Genomic DNA, 16,496 nt, shown 5'->3' with positions numbered 1-16,496 from the left:
CGGGGGCCTGACCCAGGGGCTGGGGCTCCATGCAGGGGGGACCTGACCACAGGGCCACTGCTTCCCACAGGCGCTGGTGACGAAGGGGACGGGCAGACGGCCGGGAGCACATAGCGCCGGGAGCCGGCTGCCCGCGAGCCTGCTGCTTTGTCCGTCTGTCCGCCCGCCCGCCCGCCCTTCCTGCCATCAGCGTCGAGGCGCGGGGCTCGGGAACCACGCTCCCCACGGGGTTGGCCACAGTCCGGATCCGCACGTCCCGTTCAGAAGCAGACTCGGGAACTGCCTGAATGTGGTTGGGACACGAGACCTCATCATATTGATGAGCAAAGCAAAAAGAACATTTCTTCCCTCCCCTCCTTTGAATTGAAATGGCACATTAAGACTTGTCACGGCTTCTCACTGGGACTGCGACACCTCGTTTCTTCCCCTCCCTCCTGTGTCGCCGGCCTCTCCCCACCGCCGCCGCCCCCATGGGTCCCCGCCACCTGCCCAGGCCCCGGGGCTGTCCACGCCAGCATCGACACTGGGCCTGCTGGACGTTCTGACGCTCTATCTTCGTTTTCCGCGTTCTGATTTGGGGTTTGTGTCGTAGGTCTCCCCACACCAAGGCTCTCTGTGGTTTCTTAGATTATCTAAGATGCTCCTGTGCGTTGGGCGGCTGCAGCCCCATCGCGAGCGCATCCTCGTTCTCCCTGTGGGCCTGGCGTCTGTGCTGGGGCCCCACGGGGGAGCTCGGGTGCTCAGCAGGCCGCTCAGGGGGGCCGACGCCACTTGTCCCCCACCCAGGGTTCCTCCAGGCTCAGTCCTGGGGTGTTGAGGGGTTGGGCCCCAGGCCTGGAGAGAGCTGACCTAGGAAAGTGTCCCTGCACCTGGCCCCACCCACCCTCCTGCCTTCCCTGTCACGTGGGTCACCTGCCACCTGGCACCCAGGCGCAAACCTGCTTCCTGCTGTTGGCCATTCCTTGCCCAGCCCTGGACGTCACTGCCTCCAAGACCATCGGGGGCGGGGGGCCTCTAAGAGGCAGAGGCAGAGGGGGCCCTCTTGGGGCATTCCAGGAGGCCGTCCCCCCCGCTCGCAGCACCCACAGGAGGGTGCCCTGCCCACCCAACGTGGAGCACGGCTGGGAGCTGCCCCCTGGGAGACCCGCCAAGAGGGCCCGCCCAGGGATCCGGATTTCCAAGGAGAGCACGGCCCCGCCCCCGGGTGAGGAGAAGGCTGGTCTTGCAGCTGTGCCGCCCACCCCGGGTCGTCCAGTGGGGGAGCCTGGGCCACCGGAAGACGCCAGAGGACCCCCGGCAGATCCGGTCACACGTCTCTGCTTCAAGCCTTAGCCAGCTAGTGACAAGTAAAACCAGATAACGCCCATGTGTTTTGAAACATTTATGTAAGATTGTCATATGAAATGTATTTGGGAACCACATTAAAACTTTTAACTAAACCCCTGGCCTCCTGCATGCCCCAGGGGCCTCAGGAAGCCAGCCAGCCTGGCCAGGATGGTCTCCGCCTCCCCGGGTGAGGGCCCTCAGCAGCCTGGGGGCCCCAGGCACTCCCTCCAGGCCTGGGCAGGTGACAAGCCTCGGCCGCCTTCCAGGACCGGCCACCTCCGTGCAGCCTCGCTTCACACAGAGCTGTTTCTTCCCCACTTGGGGGCCACTTGGCTCCCGGGGACCCACGAGGGAGGGCTGGGGCTGGGGGGCATCTGCTGCGGCTTTGAGAGGCCTGGGGTCAGCACAGCGGGGCCGGTGGGGGTGGGGTGCCTTTCTCCCTGGGGTCCTGAGCCAGTGACCCATCCCAGAACCTTTGTCCCACTAACGCCTGCTGGCCAGGCCGGGTCCTCTGAGACCTGGTCCAGCCGGCTCTGCGGCTTCAGTTCACACTCGGCTCCAGCCCCCACCCCAGGGGCAAAGGAGTCCTGGCTCAGGGGGCCCGGGGGCGGGTAGGGGGGGGATCCTACTCTACGCTGGCGCTGGCTGAGTGAGTGCGCGCTGCTCACAGCCGCCAGGCGCTGGTCATCATGGCCACGAACTCCTCGTCCGTGTCCACGGAGGCGCTCACGCCGCTGTAGTAGTCCTGGAACTCGGCCAGCGTGACCTGGGGCAGACGGGCTGTAAGTGGGGACCAGCGGCCAGGCGGGGGGGGGAGGGGCGCGGGCACCCACCTGCCCGTCCTTCTCGGAGGCGTCGAAGTTGTCCAGGAAGCGGCGGAGCACCTCCTCCTCGGTCCACTCCCCGCTCCGCACCTTGGGGTGGGCGCGGCCATTGTACACCCCCCGCAGGTCATCCACCGTCACCACGCCATCCCCACTGCGGTCCAGCTTGGCAAACGCGGCTGCAATGACCGCCTCTCGGGCCTGGGACATGGGGGGCTGGGGAGGGGGACGTGATGACTGGGGCTGCTCCCACTCCTCCGGGCATCAAGTGCAGAGCTGAGCCCCAGCAGGCGCCCCTTAGCAATGAGTGCCCGGGCATCCAGCGTCTCAGCGTTGACACAGAGAAGCCCGCTGAGAGCCCGACTCCCCCAGATGGCAGCCTCACCCGCAGCGCCCGCAGGAACTCCTCCAGATCCAGCGTCCCGCTGCCGTCACGGTCCCAGCGCCGGCACACGCCCTCCGCCTCGGCCGTGTCTAGCGCCAGCCCCAACTTGGCCAGGCCCCGCTGGAGCTCCGCCGCATCCAGGGCTCGGCTCCCGTCCCGGTCCAAGCGGCGGAAAAACCTGAGGGGCAGGGGACGTGGTTGGAGAGTGATCCCTGGGGCTGGGGGTCGGGAAGGCGCGAGGGGACAGCTCACCTGGCCAGGCCCTGGATGCCTGAGGCCCCTCGAGACAGGCACTGTGCCCGGAGCTTCTCCACGGTGGCGTCCACAGCAGCCATGCTGGGTCGGGGTTCTCTGGGCGGCTGGGTGGGAGAGGGTTCGAGGGGACTCCCGTCGTCTGTCCTCGAGCCCTCGGGCGGCCGCTTTGCCCAGTGTTGGCAGTGCGTCCTGCCTGGTAGGACTGTTGCTAGGGGACGGTGGCTCTGGAGACTGGGAGGGGCCCCAGCTGTAACCCTCACTGTGCCGGGGCCTCGTGGCTCTAAGCACAGCCCCGCGCGGCCAGTGGCAGGGCCCAGAGGGACAAGGCAGTGCTGTCCCTAGCACCACCGCCCACCCCCTGTCCTGCTCGCTCTCGCCCAGGCCCAGATCAGGAGGTCTCTTCCTGGGCGCAAGGGGGAAGGGCAAGCCACAGCCCTACAGGGACCACAGTGCTCCTGATGGACAGAGGCAAGGCCGTGGCCAGGGAGGCTCAAGGCCCAGTTCCTGTGTGACCTGGGGCAGGTCCCCTCCCTTCTCTGGGCTTTTCACAGGGCAGTAGCCAAAGCTGCGGGAGGTCCTCAGACCAAGTGCCGGCTGAGCCGAGACCCAGCGGAGTCCTACAGACGTTTCAATGTTCCATTGGACAAGGCCGTTCACGGGAGTCACTTGGGCCAGTCACGGCATTTTTGTCGACCCGGGTCTCTCAGTGGTTAGTCTTCAGCCCTCAAACATCACTTGGTGGGCTCACTCATGACGAGCTGGTGAGCCAGGGGACTGTGGCACCCACCGGAGAAGCCGCCCTGACCCCTGACATCACCCAAGAGGAAGCTGCCACCGTCACAGGAGGCCTTCGCTTTAGCTTTTGGACATCTCTGCCAAGCGAGAGCGTTCCACTGCCAGGCCGGATGGAAAAGAACACTGGGTTTCCCAGGACGCTTGGGGACCGTCAGAGGCTTTTCCCAGCTTGAATTTACACACACCACCATGCTGCAGCCAGCAACCAGGCCGTGGATGACAAGCGACCGGCCGTGTGATTCGAGCCACCGCTGACCTAACAGTTTCGTGAGACCGCAATGGCATTCCACTGTGAAAACGCTGAGGGCTTGCTGCAGGCCGACACCCTTCGGGTAGGCAGAGAAATACTCCATTGTGTTTTTAATGCCTGTTACAGACATCAAAGTTTTTTTTTCTACAGAAAAATGTAAAATATAATCACAGTTGTTCTAGCTCTGTTGTGGCATCTCCTCATCTTTAAGAGAATGAGCATTTCAACACTGATGCCTCCAAACATTGGCCGTGGCCCAGGCCCTCCTGCCCTCCTTGCGTCTCCTCCCCCAGCGGGGCTGCCCCCCCAGACCAGGAACGGCACAGGGACCACCTTTCCAGCCCCCGCACAGGAGAAAAGGAGGAAGGACCGAGGCCGAGAAGTCACCCGGTTTATTCTTGAGCTCAGACAGGCCCCAGCCTGCCTCCCCCTCATCCAAACAGCCCCCCCTTATTCATCCAGAGAAAACGGGGCCATTGTCACCACACTGAGGGGTCACTGTCAGGCGCCAGGCAGGCAGGCGGCACCAGCCTGAGGGCTGGGGATGGACGTCGACCTTTCCGGGCTGACGGGGGCCCTGCCCCTCGGCAGTTCCTGCTATGACAATTCCCTGAGTAAGGAGGCCTGGAAGCGGCTGCCGTGGTACCAGGCTGGGCACTTGGGCTGGGCAGAGAAAGGCACAGGCTTCCCTGGTTTGATAAAAAGCAAGGCACCCTGAGCATCTCGGGCCGGGAAGGGCAGTGTAGAAATGAGAGTTAAAAAATAGATTCTCCAGGGGCTGGCCCCGTGGCTGAGTGGTTAAGTTTGGTGCACTCCACTTCGGCAGCACAGGTTCACAGGTTTGGATCCTGGGCACAGACCTACACCACTCATCAGCCATGCTGTGGCGGCGACCCACATATAAAGTGGAGGAAGATTGGCACAGATGTTAGCTCAGGGCTAATCTTCCTCAGCAAAAAAAAAAAAAAAAGGATACATTCTCTAGAGAGTTTCAAAAGGAGCCAGCTTCTTGGTACAAAAGCTGGACTGATGTGTGGAGGGGGCCCTCATCAGATGTGCTGGAGACCCCTGGCTCCCTTCAGGGCCCACAGACCCATCCTGTTCCTACTGGAGTTCAGGGTGTGCCAGGCACTGGTGACAGAACAAAAACCTCATGAAGCTCATACCCTGCTGGTAAAACGTTCCATAAGGAAAACTGAATGGGCTAACAGCGAGGGAGCAGGGAGAGGAATTACTACAGATAAGGGGGTCAGGGAAGGCCTCTCTGAGGAGGTGACATTTGAGCAAAGACCTGAGTGACAAGGAACCAGTCATGTGACATCGGGAGGAAAGAGCATTCTAGGCAGAGGAAACAGCCAGTGCAAAGGCCCTGAGGCAGGATGCTATCAGAAAAGACTAAGGGATGCCTGAGTTTCCCTGGGCAGCACAGCCAGGCCACCAGCATCTCAGCATGTCTGACCCACGCACTCTTCCTTCTGCGTTAAAGGTGGAAGGAAGGACAGAGTTAAGAAAAAAATATCTCTAGGATTAAAAATTTGTCTTCAGATAACCAGTGCAAAATGGCACAAAGCTCGAGGCTCCCAATTCTGGTCTGGGATGAAGAGTAAGAAAAAGCTTTAGCCCTAGGATGGGGGATGCTAACAGAAGAACAAGAATCAGGGTGGCGGGGGGGCGGGGCAGGCAAAAATGGGAGAAAAACTCAAATCATGTGGAACTTGATACCATCTGCCTCCACTAGAGAAAGAGAGGTCACAAACTCACATGCTTCAGGGCCAGACATCTGGCCCTAAGAGAGAAGAGGGGGCCAACTGAAACTCAGACTCTGGCTAAAGAGGATACCCTGGGCTCAGATCCAGGCAGGCATGGCCAAGTCTGAAGCCAGAAATCCAGATTTTTGCGTTAGCGCCGCCAGTGTTTCAACAACGGTGATTGACTCAAAGTTTCGGGTTTAAAAAAAAAAAACGGTCTGGGCTAACATCTGCGTTTGGCCTGCAGGCCGCCCGTTTGAAACCTGTAACTTCTTAGCAGGTTCTGGTGCCTGGACAGGATCAGGGCTCTGCCACGGGATCCCCTCTGGGATACCCTTGATCCCCGAGGACACCCACAGAGATGGGAAAAGGCCCCCTTGGGGCCCTGCGTCTCCATTCTGGAATCTGTGCCCCAGGGCTCACACTGTTGTCCCAAACACTGCAGGCTGCAGGGGATCCCCGTCGCCCTCCTCCCCAGTGCTGTTGGCAACGGGTGGACTAGACCCGCCAGGGAGCAGGTGGCCGGGGTCACTGGCTGGCAGGGGCCCCAGGCGCTCGGCCTCAGCCAGGGCGGCCAGCAGCGCAGCCAGGGGTGGCCGGCGGCGACAGATGTCCTGCAGCAGCCTGGCCCGGGGGTGCAGCTGCCCGATGAGCTCGTCCCTCTGGCGCACGGCAGCCTGCAGGCTGTGGACGGTGGCCTCAGAGGTCAGCAGCTGCTCTCGGAGCGCGGCGATCTCCCTGGCAGGAAGGCAAGACAGGGCGGGGTGGGGGGTTATAGGACTGGGGAACCAGAGGGTCTTCTCTCTGCTCCCGGCCTCCCGAGGCTCCCCACCACCATCAGGACGAAAACCATGCTCCTCACCACTGCCTCCAGGCACCCCTTGTTCGTGTCGCCCCGAAATTCCTCTGTTCAATCCCTACCCCGCAATGTGATGGTGTTTGAGGCGAGGCCGTGGGAGGTACGTAAAGTCAGATGAGGTCCTGAAGGAGGGGCCCCCATGGGATTAGCGCCCTCATAAAAACAGGCACCAGAGAGCTCGCTCGCGCTCTCTGCCGTGTGAGGACCCAGCGAGAAGGCGGCCACCGGCGAGCCTCCCCAGGAACCGAATCTGCCGGCACCTTGATCTTGGGCTTCCAGCCTCCAGACTGTGAGCAATAACCGTGTGTTGTGGAAGCCGGCCGCCTGTGGCGTCTGTAACGGCAGCCTGAGCAGAGCACACCCCTCGCCACGCCCCCTCGCTCGGCCTGCAGTTCCCTTTTCCCCCACATCTTTTCCTATTTCTTGTCCAGCCTAGATGGCTCCTCCTCCAGGAAGCCTTCCCCTGGGTCCCCCAGAGCCCTGTGTGCCCCTCCACTGCAACCCCATCAGCCCAGCGATGTGTCTGCTGAAGGGCAGGGCGGGGAGGTCTGACTGTGCCCTAGTCCCCAGCACCGTGTCTCGCTCATAGCACGTGCTCAGCAAAGATGAATGAACCACTCCAACCAGCTCCAACCTTTTCCCACCTGGGCCCCAGCACCTCCCTCCTCCCTGGGCCCTCATCTCATCCCTTTCAATGCTCAGCTGCTAGACCGACTCTTCAAAACCCCTGATACGAGCCCATCCTCCGCTCCTCAAGAACCTGCCATGGCTCCCAATACCTACACCAGGAGGTCGGTGGGCCCTAACCACTCAGTACCAGCCAATTTTGCCTTGTGGGAAAATGAGCCCTGTTTTAAGTTCGAAATCCACACTTGTAGGACATCTCTCAACTTTACCTACTGATGACTAAGTCAAGAGTTTGGGTGGTTATTTTTCAATCCCACCAGTAGTCGAGCCTCCACGTGGATGCACACGGTTTCCCCTGCCGGTCCTCCCTTTACAATGTCCACTCCACCTCCGCCCGCCTCCTCCTGGAAGTCCACCGGGCCCGCCCCGGGCCTCACCGGTCCTTGGCGCGGCCCAGTTCGTCTAGGGCGGCGCGCAGCTGTTGGTCGTGGCGAGCCAAGCGCTCGGCCTGGGCGCGCACCGTGCGCTCCGCCGCGTCCAGCCGCGCCTCCAGCTCGGCCGCGCGCCGGTGCACGGCCGCCAGGTGTGCGTTCGCCTCGCGGATCTGCAGGGGCGGCGGCGCAGACATGGCCCCGGCCCGGGTTCAGCCGGCCACGCCCCCGGGACGCCCGGAACCGGCCCCGGCCCCGCCCCCTGGCGGACCACGCCCCCAGAGGCCCACGATTGGCCCTGGCTCCGGCTAGGCCCCGCCCCCAGGGCTGAGTCACGCCCTCCTCAAACCCAAACACCCTCGCTTGTTCCGGCACCTCGAAACTCCACCCCTGAGCCCGGTCTAGCTCCAAGATTGGCCAAGGTCTTGACAGACCACGCCCCCACGTTGGCCCCGTCCTCCGGCGGCGCTCCCAGTTCTGGCTCTGGCAACGGGATTGGCCACTCCTTCGACACAGGCCCCGCCCTACTCAGAAGCTAACACGAGGATTGGTCCGGATCCCGAGGTTCTACAAGCCTGACCACGCCCCCAGAACCCCTTGCGCTTTTCTCAGATTCACATGATTGGCCACGACCGCGCCCCTTAGGGCTCCTATTGGTCAACTTCCCTTTAGGTTATGCCTTGGTTCTGGTCACGCCCCCAAGCCTAGCGCAGGGCTTGGACAAGCCACAAAGTGGGCACAGGCTAGATCCTGCTAAGAGCCTAGCGCTAGGATTGCTCACTTTCCCGTCAAGCCCCGCCCCTGATTCTGGCCACGCCCCCAAATAGTCGCACGCGGTTGACTCCGTAGTGGGGAGGGGCCACAGGGCGTGACCACGCCCCATACAGGTCCTGGCGCTGGGAGTGGCCACAGCCCCGCCATGCCCCGCCCCATAATTACACTTCCCTCCTATCAAGTGTAGTCCCGCCCCTAGATTAGGCCCCACCTCCGGGAGTCAAATCATTGCTAACCTAGGTCTTTCTGAGCTGGAATTAGCAAGATCTGGCTTCACTGATCTCGGTCGGCCTCAGTTTCCCCCTCCAGAAGTCGGCCCGAGCTGCACGCGCTCTTTCTTTGCTCCTCTCCTGCCTCCGGCGCGTGCGCGCGACCCGTGTCTATGTCCGCGGCGCTCAATAAAGTTGCGCGCTTGTTGCCGGCCCGTCCGCCCGGGAGGCTGCGCGCGCAGCCCAGAAAGTCTCGCGAGAGCGAGCGGCGGCTGCCCTTGGGCGCGGGGAGCCGGCGGGGTGTACGGTGTGCGGCTGGGGGTGCGCGACCATGGCGCGGTCGCTTCTTCACCAGTACTGGGACCTCCCCGAAGGCACCGAGTGCCACCGCAAGGCCTACGCCAGCACCAGTGTCGGTGGTGCCGCTGGTGAGTGCCCCCGGAGTCGGAGGGCGCAGGAGGTCACGGGGTCACTGCAGGCTGTGCGAGGGCGTCCTGGGGGGCTGGGGATGTCGCAGGGTGGCCTCGGGTTGTCGTCGGGGTGTCTGGGGCGGCTCTGGGGAACTCCTGTGTGAGATAGACGTTGTGGGGGGTCTGGCAGGGCGGGAGGGCTCTGAGGTCGTGGTGCGTGTGACAGGCTGGTCACTGAGGTCATCAGAAGCGGGTGCTGGCATTGGGGGCTTATTGTTGAAGCCATCGCCAGGCTCAGTGGGAGTCGTGGAGTGGCGCAGGGTTGTTATCGGGGTCACAGGAGCTGCAGGGTCAGGAGACTTTCCAACTGGGTGACTTTGAGATGATTTGAGGGGATCCTGGGGTTCTTATTGGGGTGTCTGAGGCGGGTACAGAAGTTTGAGAAGGTTCTGGAGTGGGATGAGGTCTTTTTCGGGTCCAGGAGAGGGGGGTTCTCAGGGACGTCTGAAGCTTTTATTGGAGCCAGCCTATGAGAGGACCCACACAGCCTGGACATTCCCCGGGGACCCCAGAGTCCCCCCCCCCCTTCCACTCTCCTGTCGTTCCCTGCCTCCCTGAGCAGTAGACATGGTGGCTTTGGCCCCCTCTCTACCTCCAGCTTCTGGAACAGGGCCTGGCAGAAGTTGCATCTCCCTTGGGAGGCATTTGCATCCGTGTAGACCGAATAATCGCTGATTTTCCGCATGGTATTTAGTAAGATCGACCGTTACCATCCCCGTTTCTCACAAGTGGAAACTGAAGATCGAGAGGTGTATTCACGGCCCCGGGGGCTTTTGGAGGCGGGCTGCAAATCCAGGTGGGGTGATCTGCTCCAGGGGGTGGCCGGGCCAGGGCGTGTTCCCAGGGGGGTCCTTATGGAGGGTCTTCAGGAGAAAGGGCCGGAGAGGGAGTCCCGGGGGGATGGGTTGTGTGGAGTCTGCTTGAATGTCGAGTTGTTGGGACCGGCCGTTTGTGTGGTGGGGTCTCCAGGGGGGTCCCTGAGAGCCCAGGAGGGCTGCGCACTGTGGGTTTGGGTCTACATAGAGGGGAGTCATTCTGGCAGATTCCTGTGGGGAGGTGCTGACATGGGGGAATGCGTGACAGAACATTCGGGATCGTCATGGTTGCGTCTTAGGGGGGATTAAAGTAGGAGAGGGGATGTGGGGCCTTCAGGAAGAAGTGGGTAGTTTAGATTTGAAACTGGAAAGACATGAACATTGGTGTTTGTGAGCGGGAGTGTGTGTGCGTGTGTGCGCGCGCGCTCGTGCTCACAAATGCACACACCACAGGGGTGGACTGAAGTCTCAGAGGCTGTGGGGAGCCCGAGCATGTCCCAGGGTGGGGTCCCGCCGAGTGGGAGCCTCTGGGGGACTTGCTGGAGGGCCTTTGAGGGGGTGTGGGTAGGAGCTTTCGATGGAGGTGCCATGCTGGGGTGTCACCTGGATTTGGGGTTCATAACTGGCTTCTGCGAGCCCTGCAGGGCGCCCAGGGCTCTTCGAGGGTGTCACTGTGAGGGTGTGTCGCCCTTTGCCTGCCCGCGTTTTCTCACCGGCCAGCTCCACTCAACACACAGGACTTGGCTGAAATGTGCTCCTGGACCCTCCCCTCCTGCCGCCTCCTTCATGCCCTGCCTCCCCTCGGCCCCCACCCGAGAGCTCCTTTCACATCCGCCTTCCCTGAGGTGGCGAGCCCCCGGGGGGCAAGGAGCGGGCCTCCCAGAAGAGCCCGCACCTTGTGGGCACACAGTAACTGGCTGTGAATGAATGAATGGGTGAGGGAGAATGAAGGAAGGAAAGCACACAGTAACTGTTTAAGGGGAATGGGGCGCATGGTAATTTTGTGAAGGAACGAGTGAATGAAGGTGCTGGTAATTGGATGAATGAATGAGTGACCGAATGGACACGGTACCCGGATGAGTGAGTGGCTGAGTGATGAATGGATATACTAACCGGATGAGTGGATGGATGAATGGATGGATGGATGGATGGATACACAGTAACCGAGTGGATGAATGAATGAAGGAAGGCCTGACTGGTAACCAATGAGTGAGTGGATGAATGAGTGAATGAATGAATGGAGGGTACACAGTCGCTGCTGCCTGTGATGATGAATGGACGTATAGACGAATGCACGCTGTGTCTGGAGGTCCTTGCTGGAGGCCCAGAGGGCCACAGCGGGGGAGGGGTTAGGGAGGGGGCCTCTTGAGGGGGCGATGGGCTGTGGAAGCTCCGAGTCAGCAGAGATCCTCGCGTGCCGGGGGATCGCAGCATCTGAGCAGTTGGGGCGGCTCCTGGAGGGGCGGGCTGTGACAGGTCACCGTCCGGGATGATTGCTGGGGAAGACTTGGGGGCAGGGCGGTCTTTGACCCTGGGACGATCAGCGGGCCCCCAGGTCATCCGCTGTCAGCCCCAGGGCTTCTGAGGGATGTAGGATGCTGGGGACACTCACTGTGTCCAGAGTGATCCATGAGCTGGGGCCCCTCGGCCAGGACTGCTGGCATATGGGGGTGGGGTCCATGAGGTTCCCCGTAGGACTCACTCTGTGACCGGCTTTGGGACCATCACTGAATCTTGTCAGTGGTTCCCCTTTTAGGGGCTCGTAAGACCCTCATTCCTGATCCAGCCCCAGAGGTCATGACACCAGGTCCCGGGTGGGGCTGGGAGCCCCTTCTAATTAGGTCTCTTTGGGGGGGACACGTGTGAGAGAATGACTGAGGATGGGGGTTGCTGGGCCGAGGAGGCAGCGCGGACTGGGAACGGACTCCGGCCCCACTGCCCCTTCCCAGCCTCCTGTCTCTTGAGGTCGCACAGGCCCCTAGGATTCACCGTGGGATTGGGAGAAAGATCTGGGGCATCCGCCAGGCCTCGCACGTGGGAGCCTTCTTTATAAGAGCTCTTTCCCCTTCAACCCTGGGCCTCGGTGTCCCCAGCTGTGCAGTGGGGTAGCAGTCTTGGCTCTCCCCGGGGCTGCTCTGGAAATCAACCCCACTGTCCGGCGTGAGCTGAATGCGAGCCAAGGCCGGGGGTGGGGGCACTGCTTAGCCTGGGAGGGCCCGTGGGGGCCTCCACAGCCAGCCGGCTGGGTCTGCAGAAGCGGGAGGCCTGGGGACGCACAGTGAGGGCTGGCCCGTGGCCGTGGGTCAGACCCACCTGGCTCCCAGGCTGCGCTGCTGGGTGACATCGGACAAGTCGCCCTGCCTGTGTGGGGCCCTCTCCCTTCCCGTGAAGCGACGATGTGAGGGGACTGAGCCCCTGGGCCCTGAGGAGGGTGAGTGGGTGGTGTCCTTGCCGCCTGGCAGACGGCAGTTCAGTCTTGTCTGGGCTGAGCCGACCCCGGGAGGTCCCTCCAGCAGCTGGGCCGCTCGGGGGCCTGTAGGTGAGGCAGGGCGTGCCGTCTGCCTGAGCGGGGTCAGCTGGGGGACGAGGAGCCCCGGGCTGGGCTGCTGTGGTGACAGGAGCAACCAGGTGGGTCTTGGTCTGCCCGTCCACTGCAGAGGGTCTGCTGGGGGAGGAGGCCCCAGGACAGAAGCTTGGTCCTCGCTGCCCGCTGGCACTCAGCCCCAGGCCTGGCCCCCTTCCGGGCCCCTCGTGCATAAGAGCCAGCGGCGGGGCAGGGCGGCCACTCAGCCAGCGGGGGTGAGGGGCCCGAGCTGCCGGGGGGAGGGACCCAGGGCTGGGGAGCAGGGGGCGTTGGCAGCCCCTGGGGCCTAGCTTCTGCCCAGGAGGATTAGGGGCCCCGGGCCCCACGGAGATGGAGCCCCTATGGGCCCGGGGAGGGGCCGGGTGCCAGGGCCTGGGGGTGCCGCCGCGTCGTCTGTGCCGCCTTCTGGGCACGGGGTGGCGCATGCAGCCGCCGAGGGGGACGCTGTGGGGACAGGGAGGGCTCCTCGGAGGCCGAGGGCGCGGGTCTGATGTCCCCTGTCCCGCAGGCCTGATCGTCTCCGCCTACAGCATCGCGCTCAAGCCGCCGGCCTCCTTCCTGGAGGGAGTGGCGAGGACGGGCCGGTACACATTTACCGCAGGTGAGCGAGCCGGGGCGTCTTGGCCTCTCCTTCAGGGGCCCCCCTGGCGCTCGCCGGGCCACCCCGCGCCTCCGGGCCCCTCCCTGAGCACCGGTCCCTTCCCATCCACCCCACAGCCGCCATCGGCGCCATATTTGGCCTCACCACCTGCGTCAGCGCCCAGGTCCGTGGGAAGCCGGACGACCCCCTGAACTACCTCATCGGAGGCTGCGCCGGGGGCCTGACGCTGGGAGCGCGCGGTGAGTGAGCCCCCCTCCCTCTCTGTTCCATCCAGGACCATGGCCCGGCGGGGCGGGGGTGCGAACGCCCACCCCAATGGAGGATGGTGGGTCCCGTGAAAGCCCCCAGTGCTTCTGAGCCCTGGCCACCAGCCAGTTCGGTAATGCTGCCTACTGCTGGTGCCTAAGCACCTACTGTGCCCACCTCACCAAGCCCACCGGCCCCTGGCCGAGGCTCCCCATTGGCACTCAGCCCCACCCCCATGCCCTGCCTGACCTTGCCCATCCCCTCCCTGCCCTCCCTCCTCCCTGGCACCCTCTGCTCCAGCCACAGGCTTCCTCGCTGTTCCTCCCACATGCCAAGTGTGGTCCTGCCCCAGGGCCTTTGCACAGACTGTTCACTGTGCCTGAACACCCTTCCCCTCAATGTCAGCTCAGCTCCCTCTCTCACTTCCCTGACCTCCTCATGTGCGATCCAGGGCCCCCGCCACCCTCACTCCGTATGCCCCTCCTCTGTCTGCCGTGCCTTGTCAGAGAACACAGGTCCCTGCCTGTCCTCGCCACTGGCCCGCCAGCAGGGAGAGGGCGGCACTGGTCCTTGCACTGCCGGCCCTCTCCGTGCGCCCGGAGCCCTGGCTGACCGCACACACACCCTGCAGGGGAGCTGCCCTGCCCATCGCCACTTTACAGATGCAGGACGGAGGCTCGGAGCTGCCTGAGGTGGCCTGAGGTCACCGGGAGCCGGCAGAGGATGCCTCCCGGGTGGGAGGCAGGGCCGGGCCCCAGGCCAGTCTGGCACGGTGGGGCTGCCTGGAACAGGGAGCAAACTGGGCCCTTCCCGCCTCCCACAGCCTCAGGGCCGGCAGGAGGAGAGACGAGGCCACACGCAGATAAACCGCCCTGGCCCAGCAGTGGGAGTGCCTGGTGGAAGGTTCCAGCGGGCCGGGAAGGGAGGGCGCCGCGGAGGGAGGCCCATGCCTCGCCTGGAGACTTGAGGCAAGGTCTGGGTGTGCCATGCACCCCCGGGCCTGCGATGGGGGGCGAGCCTCAGGCACGGCAGGCAGACCCCTCCTCAGCGGCCATGCTCCAGCGAGCGGGGCGTTCTGTGCCTCCAGCTCCGGGACCACGGGGCAGGTACGGGGCCTGGTGCCAGCGCCAGGGCGCAGGCCGAGGCTCACTGAGCATCGTCCACCCGCAGCTCGGGGGGCCCTCCCTCGTGGCCCCCACCCAGACCCCGCAGCCCGGACCGCTGCCTCCCTCTCTGCCTCAGTTTCCACACACATCTTCAAAGTCAGAGGGGCGTGGCACTTCATCCTCGAGGGGCGTCCTCTCGGGGTCACAGCCGGCGTCATAGCCCAGCTCCCGAGCCCTGACACCGCCCTCCCCCCTCGCAGCTCACAGCTACGGGATCGGAGTCGCCGCCTGCGCCTACATGGGCCTCACGGCCGCCCTGGTCAAGATGGGCCAGCTGGAGGGCTGGGAGGTGTTCGCAGAGCCCAAAGTGTGAGCCCCCGGCCGGGCCCTCACGGCCCCGACTGCGTCTAAAAATAAATGCTGTGCGTACCCGCGTGTGCGAGCACCCTTCCCTCCCGCCCTGCTCTTCACCGGGAAGCCGGTCCCCAGGGCTGGGCGACCCGGACACGGCGTGCTGGGAGGGAGCGAGGAACGGGGCAGGAGATAAGGCCTCGGGGTTTGTTCCCGCCGGGCCACGGCGCCAGCCGGGCCTCAGCAAGGGACAGGGTGTCGAGGACGGGAGCCCGCGGTGGCCTGCCAGCTCGTGGGAGCTGGGCCCGTGGCCCACAGCCCCCCTGCAGGTCGCAGCCATCCCCTCCCGGGCCTCCCCCCAGAGCCGCCAGCATGTGGAAAACACGCTCAGGGCCCACGCACGGCCTGGCTCCAAATTCCTGGGCGTTGGAGCGGGGAGCCCCAGCCGGCCCGGCCCAGGAGCCTCATCCCCATCCCACAGGTGGGTGACCGGCCACTGGGCGCCTGCGGGCAGGGGCCAAGCCAGACAGGGGACCCTGGCGGTGACAAGCAGGGAGAGTCGCTGTCTCACCCTCCGCCGCCTGTCAGGCCCCGTGATTTAGGTGGCCCTGGAATGCTGGCGCGGCCGCCCCCGGCTCCGCAGAGCTGGCTCGGCGCTTCCTGGCAGCCGGCAAGGAGGGCCCGGCCTGCTCCAACACGCCGCCATGGGCCATAAATTAGGGCTCTCCCGCCCACCCTGGGGAGCGGGTGCGCTCGGCGGGGATGGGGCCTGGCGGGCAGGGGCTGGCCGCTGCAGGTGGCCCGGGGGCTGCCGGAGCGGGGCTCAGCCCCCATGCACCCTTCTTGGCCGGATCCAGCCCGACCCTTCCCCTTTGTCCTGCCGAGCGGCCCCCTGGGACGGGACCTGGCTGCAAGGCGGCCTTGGAGCCCTGCCTCCCCTCTGTCTGCCCAGGTAATAACTCAGCCGGCGCTGGGCGGCCGCGGGGACACGTGCACTGGGCTTTCTGTGCCCTGCACAGCCCTTCCGCTCTCTCCCGGCCCCTGCCCCGTGACCCCCCGAGTGGGCACAGCTGGGGTCACGTCCAGGGTGGGGCCTCCGCCTGAGGGCCAGGAGGGGAGGGGCTCCGGGACCCCAGCCCTGCCCTCAAGCCCCCACACTCGGCTTTCCTGGCTCCCAGCCCTGCCTTCTGCCGCCGGCCGAGTGGGGCTGACAGGGTCCCTCTGTCAGAGATGCTCCCGCAAGGGGGAAACCGACTCCACCCCTGGGCGCGCCCCCCCACCCACTCCCCCCCCCCCCCCCCCCGGGGACCAGGTCCCTCTCCCACTCCAGCCTGGCCAGTCCCTCCCCTGTGGCTGGCAGGGGGCAGAGCCCGCCACGCTCACCCCTGCCCCCAGGTCCCGGCCTCGGAGCCAGAGTCCCTGCCTGCCCCCCATGCAGGCCGCAGCCCTCCCGCCTGCTGGCCTTCCATCCATCCTGCCCGCGGCAGCCCAGCCAGGGGGACAGGTTCTAGAAGGTCACCCGGCCCCGTCGCTGTGCATGGGGCCCGTGCTCCTCACCGCGGACGCTGAGCGCCGGAGCCGGGAGGGACCTGTTGAAGGGCCTGCAGCTGTCACTGCTCCCAGAGCGCGGCCACCCCCCCCCCCCCCCCCGCGCGCACCTTCCTCGGTGCCCTGGCTCTCCGAGAAGCCCAAACCGCAGGCCAGAAGGTCCGGCCCGTGGTGGGGAGGCAGGGGACAGGTCACAGCCAGCCAGCCCCTTCCTACCGCCCAGCCTCGGTTTCCCCTCAAGCTGGCTCAGACCAGGGCTGTGCTCGACGCCCCGCCAGCCCTCTCCGGGCTG

The 16,496-nt window shown here is 64.6% G+C and overlaps 4 protein-coding genes across 15 annotated transcripts in view; 2 read left to right on the top strand and 2 right to left on the bottom strand.

Annotated features, from left to right (window-relative positions):
- Positions 1-1,439, top strand: part of RANBP3 (RAN binding protein 3) — a 52,595-nt gene extending 51,156 nt beyond the window's left edge. For all 12 annotated transcript variants that reach the window (XM_023644547.2, XM_070272558.1, XM_070272560.1 and 9 more), the window contains one exon: positions 71-1,439. In XM_023644547.2, coding sequence (XP_023500315.1) covers positions 71-114 — 44 coding nt within the window. In that variant the 3' untranslated portion in view covers positions 115-1,439. The remainder of the gene's footprint in view (positions 1-70) is intronic.
- CAPS (calcyphosine) lies at positions 1,369-5,982 on the bottom strand. The gene is made up of 4 exons (XM_070272561.1): positions 2,788-5,982; positions 2,536-2,713; positions 2,160-2,366; positions 1,369-2,092 (listed from the first exon to the last, which is right to left on the bottom strand). The coding sequence occupies exons 1-4, from the start codon at positions 2,868-2,870 to the stop codon at positions 1,991-1,993; spliced, it is 570 nt and encodes a 189-aa protein (XP_070128662.1). The 5' UTR covers positions 2,871-5,982; the 3' UTR covers positions 1,369-1,990.
- On the bottom strand, positions 4,210-7,745 carry VMAC (vimentin type intermediate filament associated coiled-coil protein). The gene is made up of 2 exons (XM_023644553.2): positions 7,507-7,745; positions 4,210-6,321 (listed from the first exon to the last, which is right to left on the bottom strand). The coding sequence occupies exons 1-2, from the start codon at positions 7,695-7,697 to the stop codon at positions 6,003-6,005; spliced, it is 510 nt and encodes a 169-aa protein (XP_023500321.1). The 5' UTR covers positions 7,698-7,745; the 3' UTR covers positions 4,210-6,002.
- Positions 7,746-8,381: 636 nt separating this feature from the next.
- On the top strand, positions 8,382-14,734 carry NDUFA11 (NADH:ubiquinone oxidoreductase subunit A11). The gene is made up of 4 exons (XM_023644551.2): positions 8,382-8,911; positions 12,861-12,953; positions 13,070-13,192; positions 14,566-14,734. The coding sequence occupies exons 1-4, from the start codon at positions 8,815-8,817 to the stop codon at positions 14,676-14,678; spliced, it is 426 nt and encodes a 141-aa protein (XP_023500319.1). The 5' UTR covers positions 8,382-8,814; the 3' UTR covers positions 14,679-14,734.
- The last annotated feature ends 1,762 nt before the right edge of the window (positions 14,735-16,496 follow it).

Source organism: Equus caballus, chromosome 7 (assembly GCF_041296265.1).
Source record: "Equus caballus isolate H_3958 breed thoroughbred chromosome 7, TB-T2T, whole genome shotgun sequence".
Taxonomy (NCBI): domain Eukaryota; kingdom Metazoa; phylum Chordata; class Mammalia; order Perissodactyla; family Equidae; genus Equus; species Equus caballus.
The sequence above is the reverse complement of the archived record's forward strand: the minus strand, read 5'-3'. Positions and strand labels throughout refer to the sequence as shown.

What these genes read in the sequence shown, in the direction of transcription:
- CAPS (XM_070272561.1), bottom strand. Translation starts at nt 2,870, where the DNA reads ATGGCTGCTGTGGACGCCACCGTGGAGAAGCTCCGGGCACAGTGCCTG. An exon ending in GGCATCCAGGGCCTGGCCAG is followed by an intron (nt 2,714 to 2,787) that starts GTGAGCTGTCCC and finishes CCTGCCCCTCAG; the next exon opens with GTTTTTCCGCCGCTTGGACC. An exon ending in CCTCCGAGAAGGACGGGCAG is followed by an intron (nt 2,093 to 2,159) that starts GTGGGTGCCCGC and finishes CGTCTGCCCCAG; the next exon opens with GTCACGCTGGCCGAGTTCCA.
- NDUFA11 (XM_023644551.2), top strand. Translation starts at nt 8,815, where the DNA reads ATGGCGCGGTCGCTTCTTCACCAGTACTGGGACCTCCCCGAAGGCACC. An exon ending in CCGGTACACATTTACCGCAG is followed by an intron (nt 12,954 to 13,069) that starts GTGAGCGAGCCG and finishes TCCACCCCACAG; the next exon opens with CCGCCATCGGCGCCATATTT. An exon ending in CCTGACGCTGGGAGCGCGCG is followed by an intron (nt 13,193 to 14,565) that starts GTGAGTGAGCCC and finishes CCCCCCTCGCAG; the next exon opens with CTCACAGCTACGGGATCGGA.
- VMAC (XM_023644553.2), bottom strand. Translation starts at nt 7,697, where the DNA reads ATGTCTGCGCCGCCGCCCCTGCAGATCCGCGAGGCGAACGCACACCTG. An exon ending in CTGGGCCGCGCCAAGGACCG is followed by an intron (nt 6,322 to 7,506) that starts GTGAGGCCCGGG and finishes CCTTCCTGCCAG; the next exon opens with GGAGATCGCCGCGCTCCGAG.